The 21,068-nt window shown below is 41.4% G+C and overlaps 1 protein-coding gene and 1 pseudogene across 1 annotated transcript in view; both read right to left on the bottom strand.

Moving 5' to 3' along the window:
- Positions 1–406: 406 nt before the first annotated feature.
- Positions 407–21,068, bottom strand: part of CATSPERE (catsper channel auxiliary subunit epsilon) — a 76,934-nt gene continuing 56,272 nt past the window's right edge. Inside the window, exons 15-22 of the mRNA XM_036453626.2 lie at positions 20,689–20,739; positions 20,264–20,297; positions 20,116–20,195; positions 12,319–12,418; positions 8,891–8,977; positions 6,235–6,392; positions 2,253–2,306; positions 407–799 (exon numbers count right to left, since the gene is read on the bottom strand). Of these exons, the coding sequence (XP_036309519.1) occupies positions 655–799; positions 2,253–2,306; positions 6,235–6,392; positions 8,891–8,977; positions 12,319–12,418; positions 20,116–20,195; positions 20,264–20,297; positions 20,689–20,739 (709 nt within the window). The 3' untranslated portion in view covers positions 407–654. The remainder of the gene's footprint in view (positions 800–2,252; positions 2,307–6,234; positions 6,393–8,890; positions 8,978–12,318; positions 12,419–20,115; positions 20,196–20,263; positions 20,298–20,688; positions 20,740–21,068) is intronic.
- On the bottom strand, positions 4,225–5,823 carry LOC118727717 (annotated as a pseudogene).

Below are 21,068 nucleotides of genomic sequence, written 5' to 3'. Positions count from 1 at the left end.
ATGGTTGCATCATCACCATGGCGACAACACAGGCATTGCGCACTGCCCCAGCAGCTCCGGGCCTCTGGGCATTGTGGGAAGGCGGAAAGGCGGCTCTGGGCCAGGTCAAAGGCAGTGTCAGCAGCCAGGGGAAGGAAGGTCCATTCTTACACGAATCTTTGTGCATTGGGCCTCTGGTCTACGATAACATACCTTTGGAAAGTCAGGGTAACTTCTAACTTCCCTTTTTTCCAGACCCCTCAGGGCACAGCCAATGCGCCAGGGCAGCTTGATCCCCAGTGGGAGTTGTGCAGGAGGCAGCCAACTGATGACTTCCTTTCTCATCAATGTTTCTATCTCTCTAGTTCTCTCCCTTCCTCGCTCTATGAAAAACAATAAATAATATTTTTAAAAAGATAAATGCAAACACATTAAGAATTAATTTTATTATATGAGATACACATGAAAATATTTGTGCTTTGGATAATTTAGGAACATTTTTTAGATCTTGAGTTTGATGATACTTACTATGAACTTTTATTCTTAGTACTTCTTGGTCAAACACATGTTTTCAATATAAATACAATATATATTTATACTCTGAGTATATTCCTATATATATATATATATATATATATATATATATATATATGGTAAACAAACTTTCATTTTTTCCTAATTATTCTTCTGTTTTCTTTTGTCAGTTGATCCATAAAGATGTTTGTAGATCCTCATGTAATGGAAGTAGCTAAAAGTTAGAATACTGCAGAACAGTAGCATCAGGAGAAAGAGGACAGAAAAAACCAGGTAGCCATTTGGACTGAAATTAAAAAAAAAAAGTCATTAGAAATGATTGTTCACTTTGGTTAATTTAAGTTAGACAAACAATTTCTGAATTGCTAGCTACTATTCCACCGACAGAGAACAAAGATGAACAAGACATCCTGTCCACCCTCAAACTGTTTACCTTTTAGTGGTTGAGGCTGACCAGGCAGGAAAATAGACAGTATGACCAATAGCATGAGAGGCTGCTGCAAAAAGGCGAAGCCCATTCCCCAAAGTTACTTAGAAACAACACATGGCTCTTCTCATTTGCAGATTATTCGCACCATTAACCTCCCATCAGTGCAACAAATTGAGGACTCAGTAATATTTAAAGTAGGGCTATGATTAATGACTTGTTGTGTATGTTTGTTTAATGTTTTACAAAACACACACACACACACACACACACACACACACACAAACAAAAATAAAATCAGGTCCAGGACAGAGAAGCAAAGTCATTTGTGGTCCCAATTTCCATCTAAATATATATTTAAGCTAATATACAAAGTGTCGTCCTGGGAGTTCAATCACTCGCTATGATGTGTGATGACCACTAGGGGGTGGCTCAGAACAAAGGAAGGCCCTGGCCAGCAGCCAGCCGTGAGGGAAGGGAAGTTGGCAGCCACTAGGGATCCTATCTGTGCACAAATTTCATGCACTGGGCCTCTAGTATTAACATAAGACTTTTCTTCTGCTCTCCAAAGAAACTGACATGGAGTCCAGGGAAATGCTTTTACAACCAGTTACCTGGGTGTATTGGGACAATGGACATTGGTCTAGGGCTGATTCTGCTGCCATGTTTGATGGGAAGAAGGTAGCTGTAGAGGATGATGGAATAAAAGCGGAACCCAGCTGAAACTGGTTTGGCTCAGTGGACAGAGCATCGGTCCCAGGTTTGATTCCGATCAAGGACATATACATTGGTTGCGGGCACATCCCCGGTTGGGAGTGTGCAGGAGGTAGCTGGTCGATGTTTCTCTCTCATTGACGTTTCTAGCTCTCTATCTCTCTTCCTTCCTCTCTGTAAAAAATCAATAAAATATATTTAAAAAAAGCGGAACCCAGCCCAGCTGGTTGAGCATGACCTAGGAACCAGGAGGTCATGGTTCAAGTTCAAATCTTGGTCAGAGCACATGCCTAGAGTTTCAGGCTGGATCCCTACTGTGGGCATGAAGGGGACAGCTGATGAATAATTCTCCCCTCCTCTCTGAAATGAATTAAAAATATATTTATATATATTTTAAAAAGAGGAAATTAGCTGCAGTAACACTTCTCAGGAGTTCCCTCCTGCTGGGTCCCTGTTGTAACTGATACAATTTCTAGGACAGCATATTGGGCAGAAATATTAGGTCCCAGGAAAATGGGTGAGGGTTTTTTCCTTTTTAGCTACCACCTGTGTCTTTTACAACTTATTTCTTTAAAGCCTGATTAGGCACAATTATTACCTGGGAATCACTCCATAGGTCTCTATTGCAAAGAGAGCTGTTAGGTTACAGTAACTGCAAATTAAAAAAAAACAATATTAAAGATTAAATTAAGTGCAATACATTAAGGCTCCCTCCACATCTCTATGGTAATGATCAAATCATGTGTAATCTTAGTATCATCTTGACAAAGGAGAGAACAGATACATTTATATAACAGCAGTGATGATTTTTCCGTAGGTGTGCTACAGAATTCCTCGAGCTGGTCACTACAACCTCACTGACCTGCTAACAGTTGTACTTCATTTTGATAGTGGTTCCCAAGACAGATGCAATAACGGTATTAGTAATAATTAACAACAGTAAGTATTGACAAAAATAATAAAGTTATTTTTTTTAATCATTAACACGGACTGCAAATAATACTAATTGAGTATTTGCTAGGTACCAGGCAATGTACCAAATTTATAGCAACTGTTCCTTTTTTTTTTTTTAATATATTTTATTGATTTTGTACAGAGAAGAAGGGAGAGAGATAGAGAGTTAGAGGGAAACATCGATGAGAGTCATCGATCAGCTGCCTCTTGCACACTCCCTACTGGGGATATGCCCGCAACCAAGGTACATGCCCTTGACTGGAATCAAACCCGGGACCCTTCAGTCCCCAAGCCGACGCTCTATCCATTGAGCCAAACTGGTCTCGGCGCAACTGTTACTTTTAGATGAAGAAATGGCGACTCAGATAGGTTAGGGCAGTGGTTGGCAAACTCATTCGTCCACAGATTCAAGTATCAACAGTACAACAATCGAAATTTCTTTTGAGAGCCAAATTTTTTAAACTACTTCTAACACCACTTCTTCAAAATTGACTTGTCCAGGCCGTGGTATTTTGTGGAAGAGCCACACTCAAGGGGCCAAAGAGCTGCCTGTGGCTTGCGAGCCTCTATTTGCCGACCACGGGGTTAAGCTACTTATAAATGTTTACACAGTTGTAAGTGGTAGAGCTGGGATTTGAATTCAAGGTTTTCTGATCAAAGTGCATGTGATGTTTACCTGATGTAGGCTAATTCCTTCAGGAAGCTGAGAACGTTAGGAAGTCAATATAGGAAACTGTTGTTATTATTTCTAAAGTTACCGAGTCTCTTATAATTTAGCATGTTGCTCGAAATGAGACAGGAGATAGCTAAATAAACATTAATAATGTCATTTTACCTACCTTCATGTCGCAGGAAGAAATACAAGGAACTTTTTTATTGGGTATTTGCCAAGTGCCCAGCAAAGTTAGGGATTTTAACCCAGGTTCTTCATTTAATCCCCAGAATACTATAAAATAGGTATTATTATTATTTTTTAAAAATATATTTTATTGATTTTGTACAGAGAGGAAGGGAGAGAGATAGAGAGCTAGAAACGTCGATGAGAGAGAAACATCGACCAGTTGCCTCTTGCACACCCCCTACGGGGGATGTGCCCATAACCAACGTACATGCCCCTGACCGGAATCGAACCTGGGACCTTTCAGTCCGTAGACCGATGCTCTACCACTGAGCCAAACCGGTTTCGGCTAAAATAGGTATTATTGACTCATTTTACAGACAAAGAAATAACCTCAAAGAGACAAAGCAGTTTGCCTAAGACTGCATAGCTAAATTAAGTGCAAAATTAAGACTCTAAGTGCCCTCGCTGGTTTGGCTCAGTGGATAGAGTGTCAGCATGCAGACTGAAGAGTCCTGGGTTTGACTCCAAGGACACATGCCCCGGTTGTGAGCTTGAACTTCAGCAGGAGGCAGCCAATCAGTGATTCTCTCTCATCAATGAAGTTTCTATCTCTCCCTCCTCCTTCCTCTCTGAAATCAATAAAAATATATTAAAAAATAAAAAATGAAAATATATTAAAAAAAAAAAGACCCAAAGTAGATTTTCTAGCACAATGTCCTCAAGGTTCATCCATGATGTTGAAATGGGAAGATTTTCTTTTTTTTTTTATAGCTGAGAAATATTCCCTTGTATATATGCACCACATCTTACTTATCCATTCATCTATCGGTGGGCACTTAGGTGGCTTTCAAGTCATGGCTATTACTGCAATAAACATGGAGGTACAGGTATCTTTTTGAAATAGTGTTTTGTGGGACTCTTCGGTTAATGGTGAGCCCAGATCCCATGACATTTTTTATTCTTTCTGCTAAGTCAGAAAATTATTTTAATAGCTATAAAATATTTTTAACAGAATCAGTATAAAATAGCCATTGATTTCTTCATAATTATCAGAATTATTTACACTTGAGGTCTTGGCTAAGTGGGGCTGAAATCATTAAAGGTCTTGGACTGTTGGCTCAGAAATCAGTCTAGGAAGCCCGCCTTGTTGACATATGTCATGCTTAGCTTTTATGAGATGACCTGGTCCTTTTTGTATTAAAAAAAATATTTTTATTCATTCTTTGGAGGCTTGAATGACTTTGGCAGCGTTCATCAAACACCTTCCAGCTCCTGTCATTTACCACTTCTTCAGCATTCAGTTCAGACAGGATCCATTTCAACTTCATCTGTTCTTTCCTAAGTTGCTTTAATAACATGAAATTGTCCAGATTCTTTTTTTCTCTCTTCTCGGAGGTGTTTTAATGCAGATGAAGTCTGAGCTGTACAGTCTTTTATGACTCTGTCCCTACTGACATGAGCCTCATCAAACTCATAGAGTTGTTTACAGATTTGGCTGGCATCGTTTTTTCCTGCAGAGAGAGCTGTTATAACCGTAGTGTTTAATTCATGTCCTGCCCTGTCATCAGTCGCCCTCATCACCTTAGTAATTCCTGGAACTGGGCAAACTACTTATGGTTCACATGCCACTGGGCACCATCATATTGGACCTATATCTTTTCATTCTTCCTACTAGGAATTTCCTTCCCTCTTGACTTAATGATATTGACATGCCTTCGTGAAGCTTACTTATTGGACTTTGCAGAGTGAAATGGAAATTTTATCTTGTCATTATTCCTTTAAACAAATTCTCTGTGGAATTGTTCTTCCCCATCCCTGGATAAAATATTAAATGTAAGATTTATACCATTCTTTGTGCTCTTCTCGGGCTAATTTTTTTTTAGGAACTTAACTTTCATCACAACACCCCCCTTGTAAAAATGCAAAGGAGGCTCTCTAGGACATGGTTTGAAATGGACTTCAACATTATGCCTTACCTTAGTCTGCCTCCTTTGTTTTCTACCTTCCTCACTCAAGGTGTTTTCCACCTTCCTTCATGACCCACAAGCCAAAGACATTTCCTTATTAGTGTGGCTTCTGAAGGGTGTATTCTAGTCCTCCGGCAATATAAATTCTACCAATGTTCCTTATTCTCCATGAAGTTTTCTTCCGAGTCTCAAAATAGCATTGATATTTCCCATCTTTGAATTATTATTCTGCTCACTAATAATACAAATTATTATATTTGAAAATAACTCAGTATTGCTCTGATTTAACTTCCTTTGGTTTTGTGTGTCTTCCCCATTTTTTCTTTTCCAACCAGTTTAATTATAAGTACCTTAAAGGCTGAGGTTGTGCTTATGTTATATTTGCATCTATCATAACCAAGGAACATAGTAATTGTGAATTGATTAATTAATGTTTAACATGAAATCTTATCTCCCACCCCCATAGAATGCTTGTTGTGATTGCTACAAAAATTAGACAGCAAATATGTAAATCATGACAAAAATTGAATATCGAGGCGACACCAAATCAAATTAAATTAACACAGACAACAGCATGGTGATTACCAGAGGAGAAGGGGTGAGGGAGGTAGAAGAGGGTATGGGAGAAAATGGAAGAAGACTTGATTTGGGATGGTGAACACACAACACAATGTACAGTTGATGTATTAGGAATTGTACACCTGAAACCGATATAATTTTATTAACCAATGTCACCCCAATATATTAAATTTAAATGTAAAAATTTAATTTTTGAGGAATTAATACTAAAATGATTGTAATAAGACATTTATATTCACCTATAGTTTGGATCCAGGATCTTCACTCGAAACACATACATTCCAGTACGGTGCATAGGCCAAACCAAATGGTTCCGGTTAGACTTGTTGATAATCTCGTAGGGTTGACTCAAGTCTCCAGGTTTCCCAATAGCATAAGAAAAACAGTGCTTATAGTTCTGAACAGGAAACAAAGACAAAAAACCCGCTTGGTCAAGCCATCTAGCCTCCGAGAAAACCAATCTTCCCTAGCCTCATGAAGTACGCCTTTCTGGCCGAGGACTTCTCAGAATAGTGCGTCAGCCACGTCTAGAAACTTGAATCCTGTCTTGAGTTGTGTGTGTGTGTGTGTGTGTGTGTAGCCAACAACTCAGTACCCACGTTCTCCCTTTCCTTCTCAAGCTCTAACATTAACTTGGAAGAACATGTGAAAAATGTCACTTTTTCCTTTTGAGTCCTTCAGTTTTTCTTCTGAGAATTTACATCTCTAGAGTTACTTCTTAGATCTTTTATGCAGGCTATTTATCACTGTAGAAGAGTCAGGACCTCGTAGCATTAGCGTGTGCGGCTCCAGGAGCTAGAATGCTAGTATTTCATTCAGGGAGAGAGAGCGCCTCTGGTGGCCATGCTCAGTTAATACACCCTCGGGACCGGTAGCTTTTTTTTCTTCTTCTTTTCTTTTCTTTTCTTTCTTTCTTTTTTTTTTTTCTTCTTCTTTTTTTTTCTTTTTCTTTTTCTTTTTTTCTATTAGTTTATTTTTAAGTAAAGGCCCGGAGGAGAAAGCTGGCTATTCATAGGGGTAGGGCATAGCAAATAATAAAGGCTTTGCTGTAATGGAGATGGAAACCATTGAATGGTTTTGAGCAGAAGAGTGACTTGTTCTCATTTATGTCTTTTTTTTTTAATAATATAGTTTATTGATATTTTGCAGAGAGGAAGGAAGAGGAAAAGAGAGTTATAAACATTGATCAGCTGCCTCCTGCACTAACCCCTACGGGTAATGTGCCCACAACCAAGGTACGTGCCCTTGACCGAGATCGAACCTGGGACCTTTCAGTCTGCAGGCCGACACTCTATCCACTGAGCCAAACCAATTTTGGCTCATTTATGTTTTGGAAGCAACTCTAGCTGCTGTGTTGTGACTAGATTCCTGGTGGGCTAGGCTGAAGCAGGGAGACATACTAGTAGGGATGTTGCTGTTCTAACCCAGATGGCTGGTGATGGAGGAGCAGGGTGGTGACAATTGGGGGGAGGGGGTTGCGGATGGTGAGGAATGACCAAATTCAGAATAGACTTTGACAGAAGAGCCAACAGATTTCCTGAAAGACCAAATGTGGGCATGTGATGATGCTCAGAAGCTTCTTTCCTGCTCAAGCTGGAGGGTGGAATTTCCACTCACCGAGGTGGGAAGGACGCTGGGGCATGTTTGTGGGAGCCAGTTTTCAATGCTCATCATAGTTGACCTGTCTGTCTTAGTGTGGATTTGACACAGTTGATCCCTTCCTCCTGCGAGACTTGCTTTACATGATGTGTGTCTGGAACACCACATTTACCTGGCTTTCCTCCTACTCCTTGGATTATTCCTCTTTCATCTCCTTTGCCCCCACCTCATTTCTCCAATCTCTAAACAGTTGAATGACCCAGCATTTAGTTCTCCTCTTTTTGTCTCTATATCAGGGTTTCCTAAACTTATTGTGTGTGTGTATAAGTTTTTTATGTGGGTCCTTTTGTCAGTTTGATAAAACCGATGAATAACTACCCCCTAACTCCTGCCCTCTCCCTCATAGCAAGCTTTCAGCTCTGCTGGCTGCTCTGCGCCTGCATGCATGCTGCCCAGAGTGGCTGGGGGGGGGGCGGGGCTGCCACCATCTTTGCCAGGTTAATTTGCATACTCATCCTTGATTGGCTGGTGGGTGTTGTAAAGTGATGGTCAATTTGCATATTTCTCTTTTATTAGTGTAGATAATGTATAACAGAATATTGTAAAAATTAAGTTATTAAATTTTTATTAAAATGTTTCTTACATACTGTTATATTGTCTAGGCTGCAGAAATATTCATTGTGGGTTGCATGTGGACCATGGGCCCCGGGTTTGACATGCTTGTTCTAGAGTTATGTTGCTGGAAAGTTAGGGAGTAGTGGATGGAGAGTGGAATGTTTGGAATACAGAGGACAATATACATCATTTGTATATATCTTTGTCTTGACATGCATAGATTCTGATGCAGAAGCAAAGTAACATTCTGATTTTAGGGTGAACATTTTATAGGCTGAAGTACTTTCTCTGTCACTTTTTATTCATGAGATATGATTTGATTCTCCAAATAACATACATTAATTTAAATTTAAGAAAATTCAATTGCAAAAAATTAAAAACGGTCTAGGGTTGGTAATTAGCCTTAAGAAATGTTCTTCTGCTTGGCCAGTGTAGCTCAGTTTTAAGAGTCAGACTATGAAGCAGGAGGTCAAGGTTCCATTTTCAGGCAGGGCACATGCGTGGCGGGCTCGATCCCCAGTGTGGGGCATGCAGGAGGCAGCCCATCAATGATTCTCTTTCCTCATTGATGTTTCTCTCTCTCTCTCCCTCTCCCTTCCTCTCTCTAAAAGCAATAAAATGACATAATAAAAATAAATTAATTAATTAATAAATCAGTTTGCAAGGTAAAATTTTTCTTACCTGAGGTCCCCAAGCTTCTTCCAGTGGGAGGTGCTTGTTAAGTGTGGTCATTGACTTCCACGTCTGGGCCTCATTTAAACAACCACTCTGTCAAGATATATAGATATATATATAGTATATCAATTTATTCATAAGTACTTCAGATATTTTAATGCCATTGGAAAGTATATTTTAAAAAAATGTTTAATTATTTAAATGTTTGCTGATATACAGAGAAACAATAAACTTCTGTATATTAAGCTTGTATGGAGAGAACATCTTAAATTCACTTAATTTGATTTGAACTTAAATCCATTTAATTTGAACTGTTTCATATAAACAGTTATGCCACCTGTGAATCTGACAGTTTCAGTTTTTCCTTACCAATCCTTTTACTTTTTACATAGTTTATAGTTTATATGTTTATAGTTTTCCCCATTACAAAGATCAGGAACAATATTGTACTGAAGTAGTGGTAATTGGCACTCTTATTTCATTCCTAATTTCAGGTTTTCAAATTTTCACCTTAAGTATGATGTTTTCTATAGGATTTTAAAAATCTATATTTTATTAGATTAAGGAAGTTACCATCTATTTATAATTTTCTAAGATTTATTTTAAAAATAGCCGGGACCGGTTTGGCTCAATGGATAGAGCGTCGGCTTGGGGACTGAAAGGTCCCGGGTTCGATTCCGGTCAAGGGCATGTACCTTGGTTGCGGGCATATCCCCGGAAGGGGGTGTGCAAGAGGCAGCTGATCGATGACTCTCTCTCATCGATGTTTCTAACTCTCTATCTCTCTCCCTTCCTCTCTGTACAAAATCAATAAAATATATTTAAAAAAAATAAAAATAAAAATAAAAATAAAAATAATGTTATCCCTAGCCAGTTTGGCTCAGTGGATAGAGGATCAGCCTGCAGACTGAAGGGTCCCAGGTTCAATTCCCAGTCAGGGCAGATGACCAGGTTGCCAGCTCCATCCCAGTGTGGGGCATGCAGGAGACAGCTCTATCCACTGAGCCAAACTGGTTTCGGCAGTATATTGTATTTTATATGTTACTAATCCTCCGGTATAATTTTAAAAGCAGTATTTTATGCAGTTGTCTTTTGAATCAGGAAAAGTAAACAAAAACATTTATATTATCTAATTACCTACATGATTCCCTTTACACCTCCTACTGGGAATGTGCCCAGAACCGAGTTACATGCCCTTGACAGGAATCAAACCTGGGACCTTTCAATCTGCAGGCGGATGCTCTATTTACTGAGCCAAACCTTTTTTGGCTATGGTGGATTACTTTTGATTTTCATTCAACTCTTTTATGTGAAATGAATGAAAATTTGTCTGTTTATTGATTTTTCTTTTTTCTTTTTAAAGAGAGAGAGTGAAACATCAATCAGCTGCTTCCTGCATACCCCCTACTGGGGATCAAGTCCAAAACCTAGGCATGTGCCCTGACCGGGAATTGAATTGGCACCTTTTTGGTGCATTGGATGATGACCAACCAGTTGAGCCACACCAGCCAGGGCAGAATATAATATTGTTATTATATTGATGAGTTTTGTTACTAGTTTGTTTTGGTGTTTTGTATCAATGGTCATGAGTGAGATTGTCTCATAATTCTGTTTTGTTTTAAGATTCTCTTGGATTCCCAAAGCAAGTTGGATGAGAGATTTCTATTTTTTTTTTCTTGGAATATAAGAAGCTTTGGCATTTGTTCATTTTATCCACTTGTCCATTGGCAAACTGGTTGGGATGCATTTATTTGTGACAACCTCTATTACTTGGGTTGTAAAGTGATGATAGTCTAATTCTGACTTTTTTTTTTTTCCATGTGTGAACTGTAATAATCTTATAAGAGATGCTTCCCCTCATCTACTCTGATGAATCACTGGTACCGTTTATTTGAGGAAGGCAGGAAAAGAGGGAAAAGGATATCCTGTGAGGAACGCATATTGAAGGCCTTCAGAGCGTTGAACCCTAAGGCACCCTGGGGAAGTTTGAGAAGCTGGAGAGTAACGGGAGCCTGGGCCACGGATAGAACAGTTTCAGGATGGGGCTGGTTTGGGAAAGGGGAACAGAAGGACTTACACACTGAGTGTTCAACAAGCGCAGGAGGAATGTGTGGTGCGAGCATTATGTTTGGTACCTAACTAAAGGCCAATTAGTTCTGGCAGTACCCTGTTTCCCCGAAAATAAGACAGTGTCTTATATTAATTTTTGCTCCCAAAGATGCGCTAGGTCTTATTTTCAGGGGATGCTTATTTTTCCATGAAGTAGAATACGGTACACATTGATTGTTAAATAAAAATAAAGGAAATTTACTACCTGTATATGGTACGGTAGTACGGTAGTTGTCAACAGAAACCAGACAAACTGTGAATCCTACAGTATCAAGAATTTACTCATTTATTCAATGACAATCATGTCATCATCTTCTGGAGCATCATCATAACAACCCAATTCCTGAATTTCCTGGTGAATTTCTTGTGACTCCATTTCTTTCAGAATCAGTGGACCAAATCTCTCAAGTTTAGCCTAGGGGGGTCTTATTATCTGGGGGGATGCCTTATATTTCACTCAGAAGGAAACCTGTAAGTAGGTCTTATTTTCGGAGGATGTCTTATTTTCGGGGAAACACGGTAGTAGAGGGAGGGGGGGCAGCAGGTGGGAGGAGGTTTCTCAGCTGCCAGCTGGTGGGTGGTTCTTGAAGAATTAAGGTCGCTGATGGGGAAGAGAGTTACAATACTTTGGAAGGAGCAGGTCACTTGGGCTTGTTTGAGCATGCGCTCTCTGGGGACTCTCAGGCATCAATGCTGCAACTTCTAGAGAAGCTCGGTCACAATGCCCTCTCAAGGGCAGAAAGCCCCACGCAGGGGCGGCTGGGAGGAACGTGGGAGTGGGGATGGCCCGGCCTTCGTGCCCGGGCCTGCAGGGTGAAAGGCAGAATGAGGGAGATGCACTGTGCAGGCCACGCTCCAGCAGGCGCAGAAGATGCAGGGAAACGGGGAGGAGAGAGTGCGGACAGCGAAGTCAAGGTCAGCGAGGCACGAGAATCAAAGAACCCAAGCGAGGTGAAGCCGGGAGCGCGTCTGTCTGATTTAGCACAGATGTGATCCATGTCTGGAAGCCAGGGGCAGACTCATAAATTCCCCCAGCGTTAAATATAGTGTGGCGAGAAAAGCGAGTATTGATCTGTCATTGCATCATGCTACTATAAATATTATTTCGTTTCTTCTAACCCCTGTAAGTCGGTTTTATGTGACAATGGCTTCTTTTTCGTAAATTAATTTTAGCAGTCCTAGGCTATAGAGATTATATGCTTCTTTTTTTTCCCCTACCCTCAGCAGGCTGGTTTTATTTTTCTTAGGTAATTTATCTATAGGTTTAAAATAGAAAGGCATGTCTAATCGCAGGCTAAGTTCTGCCTGATTCTAGGATGGCGTACCTTCTGCATCGTCATGTTAAAGCTGTAGTCATCCCTGCCGTGGATCTCCCACACGATGAAATTTACTTCCACGTTTTCGATGTAGCCATTTTCATTGTGTCTGGAAAACAGCAAACACAAAACACCACTGCATCATGCTGCTATAAACGTTATTTTATTTTTTTAAATACATTTTATTGATTTTACACAGAGGAATTGAGAGGGACAGAGAGTTAGAAACGTCGATGAGAGAGAAACGTCGACCAGCTGCCTCTTGCACACACCCCCAACTGGGGATGTGCCCACAACCAAGGTACATGCCCTTGACCGGAATCGAACCCGGGACCTTTCAGTCCGCAGGCCGACGCTCTATCCATTGAGCCAAACTGGTTTCGGCTGGGGAAGCTCCTTCAGCTCTTGAGGCCTCCATGCTCCTGCCTGGGAAACCATCACCGTGCCTACTGTGCGCATTTCCTCCAGCTCTAAGAATACACCAGACAGTAACGAAGCAGGTTTTTTTCTTGTTGTTGTTTTGTTGTTTTTTAACAGTTGGAGCTGTAACTTCTCTTTACCTGACAGGAACCATGTATTGATAAGGCGAGGGTGGCCAGGGCCCTGTGAGCAGGCTGGCAGCAGGGAGAAAGATGGAAGTGAGCGAGGAAGGGAGGGGAGAGCAGAGCAAGATCCCCTGCTGTCATTTAATCAGTGAATGTCCAGTGTGGCCTCGTATGTCCCCGGGGAATGAAACCACAGAATGACCCCTGTGAGGATGGAGATGCTGCAGGTCTCCCTGGAGGAGGCGGCTGGAGGTGGCACTGGGGTCAGAGGGCTGGCTGCCCTCAGGAGAACGGGGGGTAGGCTGAGAAGCAGGAGTCATCAGAAGCTCCTGGAGTGATGGTCACGCACGGAGCATGCTCAAGGACACGTGAAGCCTCTCGCCAGCAACAGGCATCGGCACACGGACAGACTGCCCACTCCCTGACACAGGCACCTGAGACATACACCCCATTGAGATTATTTACCCTAAACTCAGTGAGTTTTAAAAGAGATCTGTTGCCGAAACTGATTTGGCTCAGCGGATAGAGTGTCGGCCTGCAGACTGAAAGGTCCCAGGTTCGATTCCGGTCAAGGGCATGTACGTTGGTTGCAGGAGGCAGCTAGTCGATGATTCTCTCTCATCGATGTTCCTAGCTCTCTACCCCTCTCCCTTCCTCTCTGTGAAAAATCGATAAAATATATTTTTAAAAATAAATAAAAGAGATGTGTTACTTCAAATTAGTAAGATTATTTTTTCCTGCTATCATTAGGAAATAAGCACTTGACCTCGGCTGGCGTGGCTTAGTGGTTGAATGTTGACCTATGAATCAGGAGGTCAAGGTTTGATTCTGGGTCAGGACACACACCCAGGTTACAGGCTTGATCCCCAGTAGGGGGTGTGCAGGAGGCAACCAGGCAATGCCTCTCTCTCCCTTCCTCTCTGAAATATATTAAAAAATAGGGACTTGAGACCAAAGTTAAAGTTCAGGTGCTGATAAAGGCACACTTTTGCTAACCAGAGCTTGTGACTGATTTAAAATGGTTCTGGGTCTGTCTTCCTTCTCTGTCAGTTATTGCTTGTTTTTCTCAATGGAATTGTCCCCCACGCTCCTGGGATGGGCATTTCACGTAAGACCTTGGGCTCAGGCAATCCTCAGTGTCTGATGGATTTTCTGGGTCCCATCTCTGTGTCCATTCATACAAAACAACAGATCCCTGCTGGCTTCTCCTCCTTCACCACCCAGGTCTCTGCTGACTTTGCAGTTATTTTATCTGGCTTCCCAGGCCAGCTACAAATTGCTACCATCCACTCCTGTTTATAAAAAGCAGTTATTGTCCCATTCTCACAAACTGGGCAGAAAAAAAAATTTAAGTGTCAGAAAGTGGTATCTGAGAAGCTATTTCGTTTTCATGTGAATTTTTCTTAGAAATCGTAAAGAGAGATCAGATGTGAGTAACCGAGTAGCGGGCTTGTTCTTGGAGCGGTAGGAAAGTCATGGAGAACTAACATGTGTGGGAAAACACACAATTTTGTATACAGTTTCAGAGATTTGGGTCAGGCTTCAGTAAAGCTCTAATTCTATAACTTCTGAAGGTGCACCATGCTTGATTGCATCTTCTATAAGCAATCATATTTTTTGAATGACTGAGACTAGTTGCAATGAAAAGGATCTTGAACTCTGAGCTGGCATCTTTTAACACTCACAAAAAACAATAAGCTACAGTGCCATCTAGTGGCAATAAGATAAATTGCATGACCCCTGGATGTGGGAGTCCTAATATTAATATTCGGTGACTGGGGAAGATGTGACTTTGGGTGGTGGAAAATACAGATTATGCCACATAGAAACCCACATCTGAAATCTGTATGTTCTTGTTGGCCAATATCATCCCAATCAGTTTAATAAATAAATATTTTTTAATAATGATCTTAATTAATATTTTATTTATTCCATTGAGATTATGGGACAAAAATATTTGCCTGGGTAAGCATGGCTTATTTTCATTAATGTTCACTAATAGAAGATATACTATTACTAAAATCTGGGAAATTTAGAAATGGCACTAGTAGTCAACTAACTGCCTTACAATTGTGACTTCCCTCTTCAATTTCTACTTTTGGGAAGGAGAGACCTCTCAGCTGACGCTGCAGACACATGATTTCAATCCTGGGCCTTGTGACCCTGGAGGGACTGACCTCCCAGGGTTAATTAATTTGTAGAGACAGAGCTGAAACCGGTTTGGCTCAGTGGATAGAGCACATGTGTCAAACACAAGGCCCGCGGGCCAAATCCGTCCCGCCAGGCCTTGCAATGTGGCCCGCACCGCGCTGTCATCACTGCACTCTGCTGCGTTTCCATCACAATGACAGTTTATGACTGTTCAGTAAACCATTCGGCCCGAGATTTAGGCTGGATTTTAGATTTTGGCCCCTTCTCTGATTGAGTTCGACACCCCTAGGATAGAGCATCGGCCTGTGGTCTGAAAGGTCCCAGGTTCGATTCCGGCCAAGGGCATGTACCTTGGTTGCAGGCACATTCCCAGTAGGGGGTGTGCAGGAGGCAGCTGATCGATGTTTCTCTCTCATCGATGTTTCTCTCTATCCCTCTCTCTTCCTCTCTGTAGAAAATCAATAAAATATATATTTTTTAACAAGAAGTGTAATTTGTAGAGATAGCAAATAATTGGCCTTTGAGCATGCCTTTCCTATGCTCAAAGGCCAATTATTTGGCCTTTACAAGTCAACCAATCCAGAGCCCCCACTCCAACCACCTCCTTCCTGGGTGCTCATACTCCAAGCCACTATCTAACTGCCCTAATCACCCAGGGCCAGGTGTCAGACAACTAGTGGCAGCTCTTAGGCCCAGAGCCTGCTCACATTTTTCAAAACAGATGACCCTAAGCCTGATTTACCCTCCTTATTCAGTCCTTCCCACAGAAAACGCTGCAAAGGCTCTCACCTCAGCTTCCCCTCATTCCCTTTGCTCCTGACGACCCTGGTGCTTCCCATGTGACCCTATATGACCTGCTGTGCCTCCTGTTTCTTGGGATCAGTGTGTAGAACAAGTGTCTTCCTGCACAACAGTCATTTCTGTCTATGTGTCTTCCCATCTATATATATATAAAAGCCGAATATGCAAATTGTCCCTTGGGAGTTCAACTAGGAGACTGGGAGTTCAATCGCACATTATGATGTGCACTGATCACCAGCGGGTGGCACAGAATGAAGGAAGGTCCTGGCCGGCAGCCAGAAGGCCCCCATCAGCCCTGATCGCTGACCAGGCCTAGGGACCCTGTCTGTGCAAGAATTTTCTGCACAGGGCCTCTAGTATCTGATGAAAACAAATCCCGAGTGCCCCTAAATAGCCATAATGCCTGTTTTTTAACTCCCTGCCTCAGAGTAGAGCAGGGTGGATTCTGTGGCACCACATTTCAGTTTGGGAAGGATTGTCATGGGCGTTGAGAAAGCAAAGAGGCAGCTGGGATGACTTGCATTGCTGGCTGGACCATATTCCCAGGACTTGCTTCATTCTTTTTTTTTTTTTTTTTTTAATAAATTTTTATTGTTCATATTATTACAAATGTTCCTTTCCCCCCCTTCTCACCCCACCCTCTGCCCTTTCCCCACCCGCCATTGTCCTCATCCATAGGTGCACAGTTTATGTTCAGTCTCTTCCCACATCCCCCTCTTCCCTTTTCCCCAAGAATAAACAGTTCACTCCCCTTCCATACCTCTGATTCTATTATATTCAACAGTTAATATTGTTCCTCAGATTTTTTTTTTTTTTTTAGTTTCCTTGGTTTTTAGATTCACTTGTTGATAGTTACATATTTGTTGTTCATAATTTTTATCTTTATTTACTTTCTCTTCTGAAAGAACCCCCTTCAGCAATTCATATAATTCTGGTTTGGTGGTGATGAACTCCTTTAGCTTTTTTTTATTAGTGAAGCTCTTTATCTGACCTTCGAATCTGAGTGATAGCTTTGCTGGATAGATTATCTTTGGCTGTAGGTTCTTGCTATTCATCACCTTGAATATTTCTTGCCATTCCCGTCTGGCCTGCATGGTTTCTGTTGAGAAATCAGCTGACAATCGTATGGGTGCTCCTTTATAGGTAACTACCTGCTTTGCTCTTGCTGCTTTTAATATTCTCTCTTTGTCTTTTGCTCTTGGAATCTTAATTATGATTTGTCTTGCTGTGGTCCTCTTTGGATTCCTTTTGTTTGGAGTTCTGTGCGCTTCCTGGACTTGTAAGTCTAATTCTTTCACCAAGTGGGGGAAGTTTTCTGTCACTATTTCTTTCAGTATGTTTTCGATATCTTGCTCTCTCTCATTTTCTGGGACCCCCATAATTCTGATGTTGGTTCGCTTGAAGTTGTCCCAGAGGTTTCTTACATTATCTTCAACTTTCTGAATTCTCTTATCTTCTTCCTTCTGCAGAGGAGTGTCTTCTGGCTCTTTATGTTCCAAATCTTTGACTTGATTCTTGCGATCTTCTATTCTGTTTTTAGGACTCCATAAAATATTTTTTATTTCAGACAATGTATTCTTTATTTCTTGTTGATCCCTTATTATTTCTAGTTGATTCCTTTTCATATCCTCATAGGTCTTGTTTATTTTATAGGCCTTTTCTAGGAGATTCTTGAACAACCTTATAAGTGTGGTTTTGAACTCTATATCCAGTCGCTTTTTGTCCTCCATTTCTTTCGTTTGTGATCTATTTGGTTTAGGCATTTTCGCAGGCAGCTTTCCTGATGGGGTGGGGTTTCAGGGTGGAGCCTACAGCCTTGGCTTCCGTCAGCCCCGCCCTATGCGACTCCTGAGACTCAGGGTCCTTCAGTACTTGTTGCGAGCGCCTCTGAGAGAAAGGTGCCCTCGATTTTCGCCTGCTGCCAAACTGTCTATGCTCTCCCCCAATGAGTCCGGTATTGGGGTTCAGTTCAGTTGGTAGTGGGATTGGAGGTGGCGTTCAGAGCAGTCTGGAGCCCCTGTCTCCTTCCCGTCAGGGCAATCCCGCGGCACAGCCGGCCGGCCCTTCTCTGTGCGCAGTGTGCTCACCTCCGGGACCTCCTTTCGCCGCTTCCCCGGAGTCCCACCTTACAGCCCGGCTCCCTATGGATGAGCCTGGATCCCCGGGGTCTGGCCTAGAATTGGGGTTCAGAGCAGTTGGAGCTGGGCCCAGCACAGTCGGAGCTTTTCTCTCCTTCCCGCTTGGGACCGCCAGCCAGGCACTCGGCCTCCCTCCTCTCCGGCTCTGTCCTCTCCGCGCGCGCGCTGCGTGTCTCCGTACCTTGGGCTTTTACAGCTCCTCCGCGCTTCCTTCTGGTTTTCTCCTTGCTTCTTGTTGTAGAATTTCCAGTCAGTCGACTTTCCTGTAGTTCTGGGTAATGTCCATTTTATATTTTAGTTGTATTTTGTTGAAATTGTTGTGTGCGGCTGCAGCTAGTTGCCTACCCGAGCAGCCATCTTGGATTCTCCCACTTGCTTCATTCTTGTTAGTGTTTGATGATGAATCTGTTGTCCTTTTATCTGTAAAATTCTGCCCAGCCTTGTTCCTGAGCCATTCTCTATAGAGGTAAGGTAATCTGGTGTTCTAGGCTACAGGCTAATTTCCCAGGTGAGCAGGGGCGCCAGACCGAGGCGGGGCACTGGCCACCGTCATCGGGGCGAGCCTCTGGTGGTTATCAAAAATTCTTTGCTCCCATGTGGCATGCCCAGCACTCGCACCTGCTGCTGGTGCTGACCCTGGTCGCTCCATGCCATTAGCGGATGCAAGTAGGGCCAGCGCTGTCAGTCAGCACATGGGAGTGGAGCTGTGGGCAGAGAAGGAACAGGGGGCCGTGGTGGAAAGAGCCGGGTAGGGGCATGGAGGATGGGTCAAGACCCGCCCCTGTGCTTACCGCAGCCTGGCAGCCCACAGTTCCTTTCAAGGTGCACGAATTTGTGCACTGGGCCCCAAGTATGAAGTAAACAAAGTATAGTGGGCATTGGTGAGAGGAAGAGTGTGGGGTGCCCAGGAGGAGCAGTGGCCTAAGTGGGTGTAGAGAAGATCAAACTAAACAAGACAGCAGACTAACCGGAGGCTCAGAGGACCCGTGACAGAGGGATTGTGGGAGGTGAGGTAGGAGCGTGAGGAAACAGCGGGGAGTCTTTCAACTGCCATGGTGAGGAGTGTGGGTTTGGGGGGGGGGGAGATATATGCTGGCAGAGGCCTTTTGGATCCTCACAGGGAAAAGTTTGATGGCAAAACTGAATTGGAACTCCTGACTCATTACTCCACACCCACCCACCCTGTGGGATCCCAGAAACTGAATGCCTTGACTACAATTTTGAGGTCTTACACCTAGGATTTTACTTTCAGTAATGCATCCTAATGGCATCTCTAGACTAGAGTCCAAACATGTACATGAGTGGATATTCACTATTATTCTATTTATAACAGCAAAAACAATTAGAAACATGATCATTTGTCTTTTTTATATATATATTTAAAATTGTTGTAACAAGCTATGTGATTTCTGTAATCATAAATCAAGAATAAAGTCAGAGAAGCAAGCAAATGAATATAAAATTACTTGAAAAAGCCTGCCTCAGAGCATTTTTTTACTTAATATTTTAATACCGTTTATAAGAATTAAGAGATATTTCTGAAACCTCACTAATCCCTTATTAGTAATAGTTTCTTTCCTTGCAAGCTTTTGTTATTATTGGCCCATAGAAAGAAAAGTCAGATGTCACCCCAGGAAGGTAGTTTCTATTAAATCTTCAGTAGGAGCTTGGGATGCAATTTAGAGAGGGAAAGCGAGGGTTAAGAGACTGCCTACAATCCTGCCAGCGTGACTGAGTGGTTGAGCATCGACCAATGAACCAGGAGGTCATGGTTTAATCCTCATCAAGGCACATGCCCAGGTTGCGGGCTTAATCCCCAGTAGTGGGTGTGCATGAGGTAGCTGATCAATGATTCTCATCATGGATGTTTCTCTCTCTTCCTCTCCCTTCCTCTCTGAAATCAATATATATATATATATATTTTTTTTTTTTTAAAGAGACTGCTTAACCTCTGAGAAGAGTCTCAGCTTTCTTAAATTGTAACCTCTCTCAACGTGCAGGAACCCTGGGTTATATAACTTTAGTTAACTAGTACTGAAAACCAAATGTCACATATATTGGGTGCCCAAAAATATTTATTATTAAATGCATGATTAATTAGCCCTCTTTTCATCCTTTATTTTGAAACTTTAAAAGTAAGTTCAAATTTTACAATAGTAGAATATACTTACAGTTCAAGCAAAGGGTGAAAATTTGTTCTGAAATCAACTTTTAATGGGCAGCCATATTTTTTCCAACTATATTTTACTCTCTAGAAAAGGAAAAATGCTTTGGTTACTTTCTATATTAGGCTGATTAATAAAATTATAGTTTTCTTACCAAGTTTTTATTTGGTCGATGCCTCAGATATGACCTGGAAAAAGATATTTTTATTATTTATGTTTCCTCTTTTCAAACTTAAACATTAAACCATTACTTGGTTTGGGTAGGGAGTTATCACAGAAGTCAAGTAGATAATCATAATTCCAAAATACTATCAAAATATGTGTACAACAAACAATACAGTTCTAAGTAATACATGAGTGAAAGAAGAAATCTTAAAAGAGAAATTTAAAAATACTTCAAACTAAATAAAAAAGAAAATGCAACTTTTCAAAATTTGTGAGATGCAGTGCCTAGAAGTAAATTTATAGCAATAAATGCATATATTATAAAAGACTGATATTAATAGGAATGAATACTGATTCTAAATTATTGATACTAAATTAATAAAAAATCAGTGCTTGTGTTACAATATTTCTTACTTTTCAATAATGTAAAAGAAATCATGCCGAGGACAATCGTTGTAATCAAATCTACAAAAGGAAACATATTGAAATTGTAATATAATTTATTTTTAGTACTTGCACAAACATTTAATCATTTAACTCAGTAATTCTAAAACTTGAGAGTAATACAGAGTCGTCACATATTGAATTACAATCTCTGGGTTGGTGTGTTGCCCTAGCATTTCTGTTTTTAAAATTCAGTGACACAAATGTTCCTGAAGACACCAGAATTTGAAGTCTATTGATTTATTTCTCCTCTTTGATAACTGTGAAAAATTGATAGGAAATCTATAAAAAATGAAGACAAATTTCTGTGGATGGTTTTATTCCTCATACGTTTTTTAATTTTTAAAATA

This window comes from Pipistrellus kuhlii, unplaced genomic scaffold, assembly GCF_014108245.1.
Source record: "Pipistrellus kuhlii isolate mPipKuh1 unplaced genomic scaffold, mPipKuh1.p scaffold_m20_p_25, whole genome shotgun sequence".
NCBI lineage: Eukaryota > Metazoa > Chordata > Mammalia > Chiroptera > Vespertilionidae > Pipistrellus > Pipistrellus kuhlii.
The sequence above is the reverse complement of the archived record's forward strand: the minus strand, read 5'-3'. Positions and strand labels throughout refer to the sequence as shown.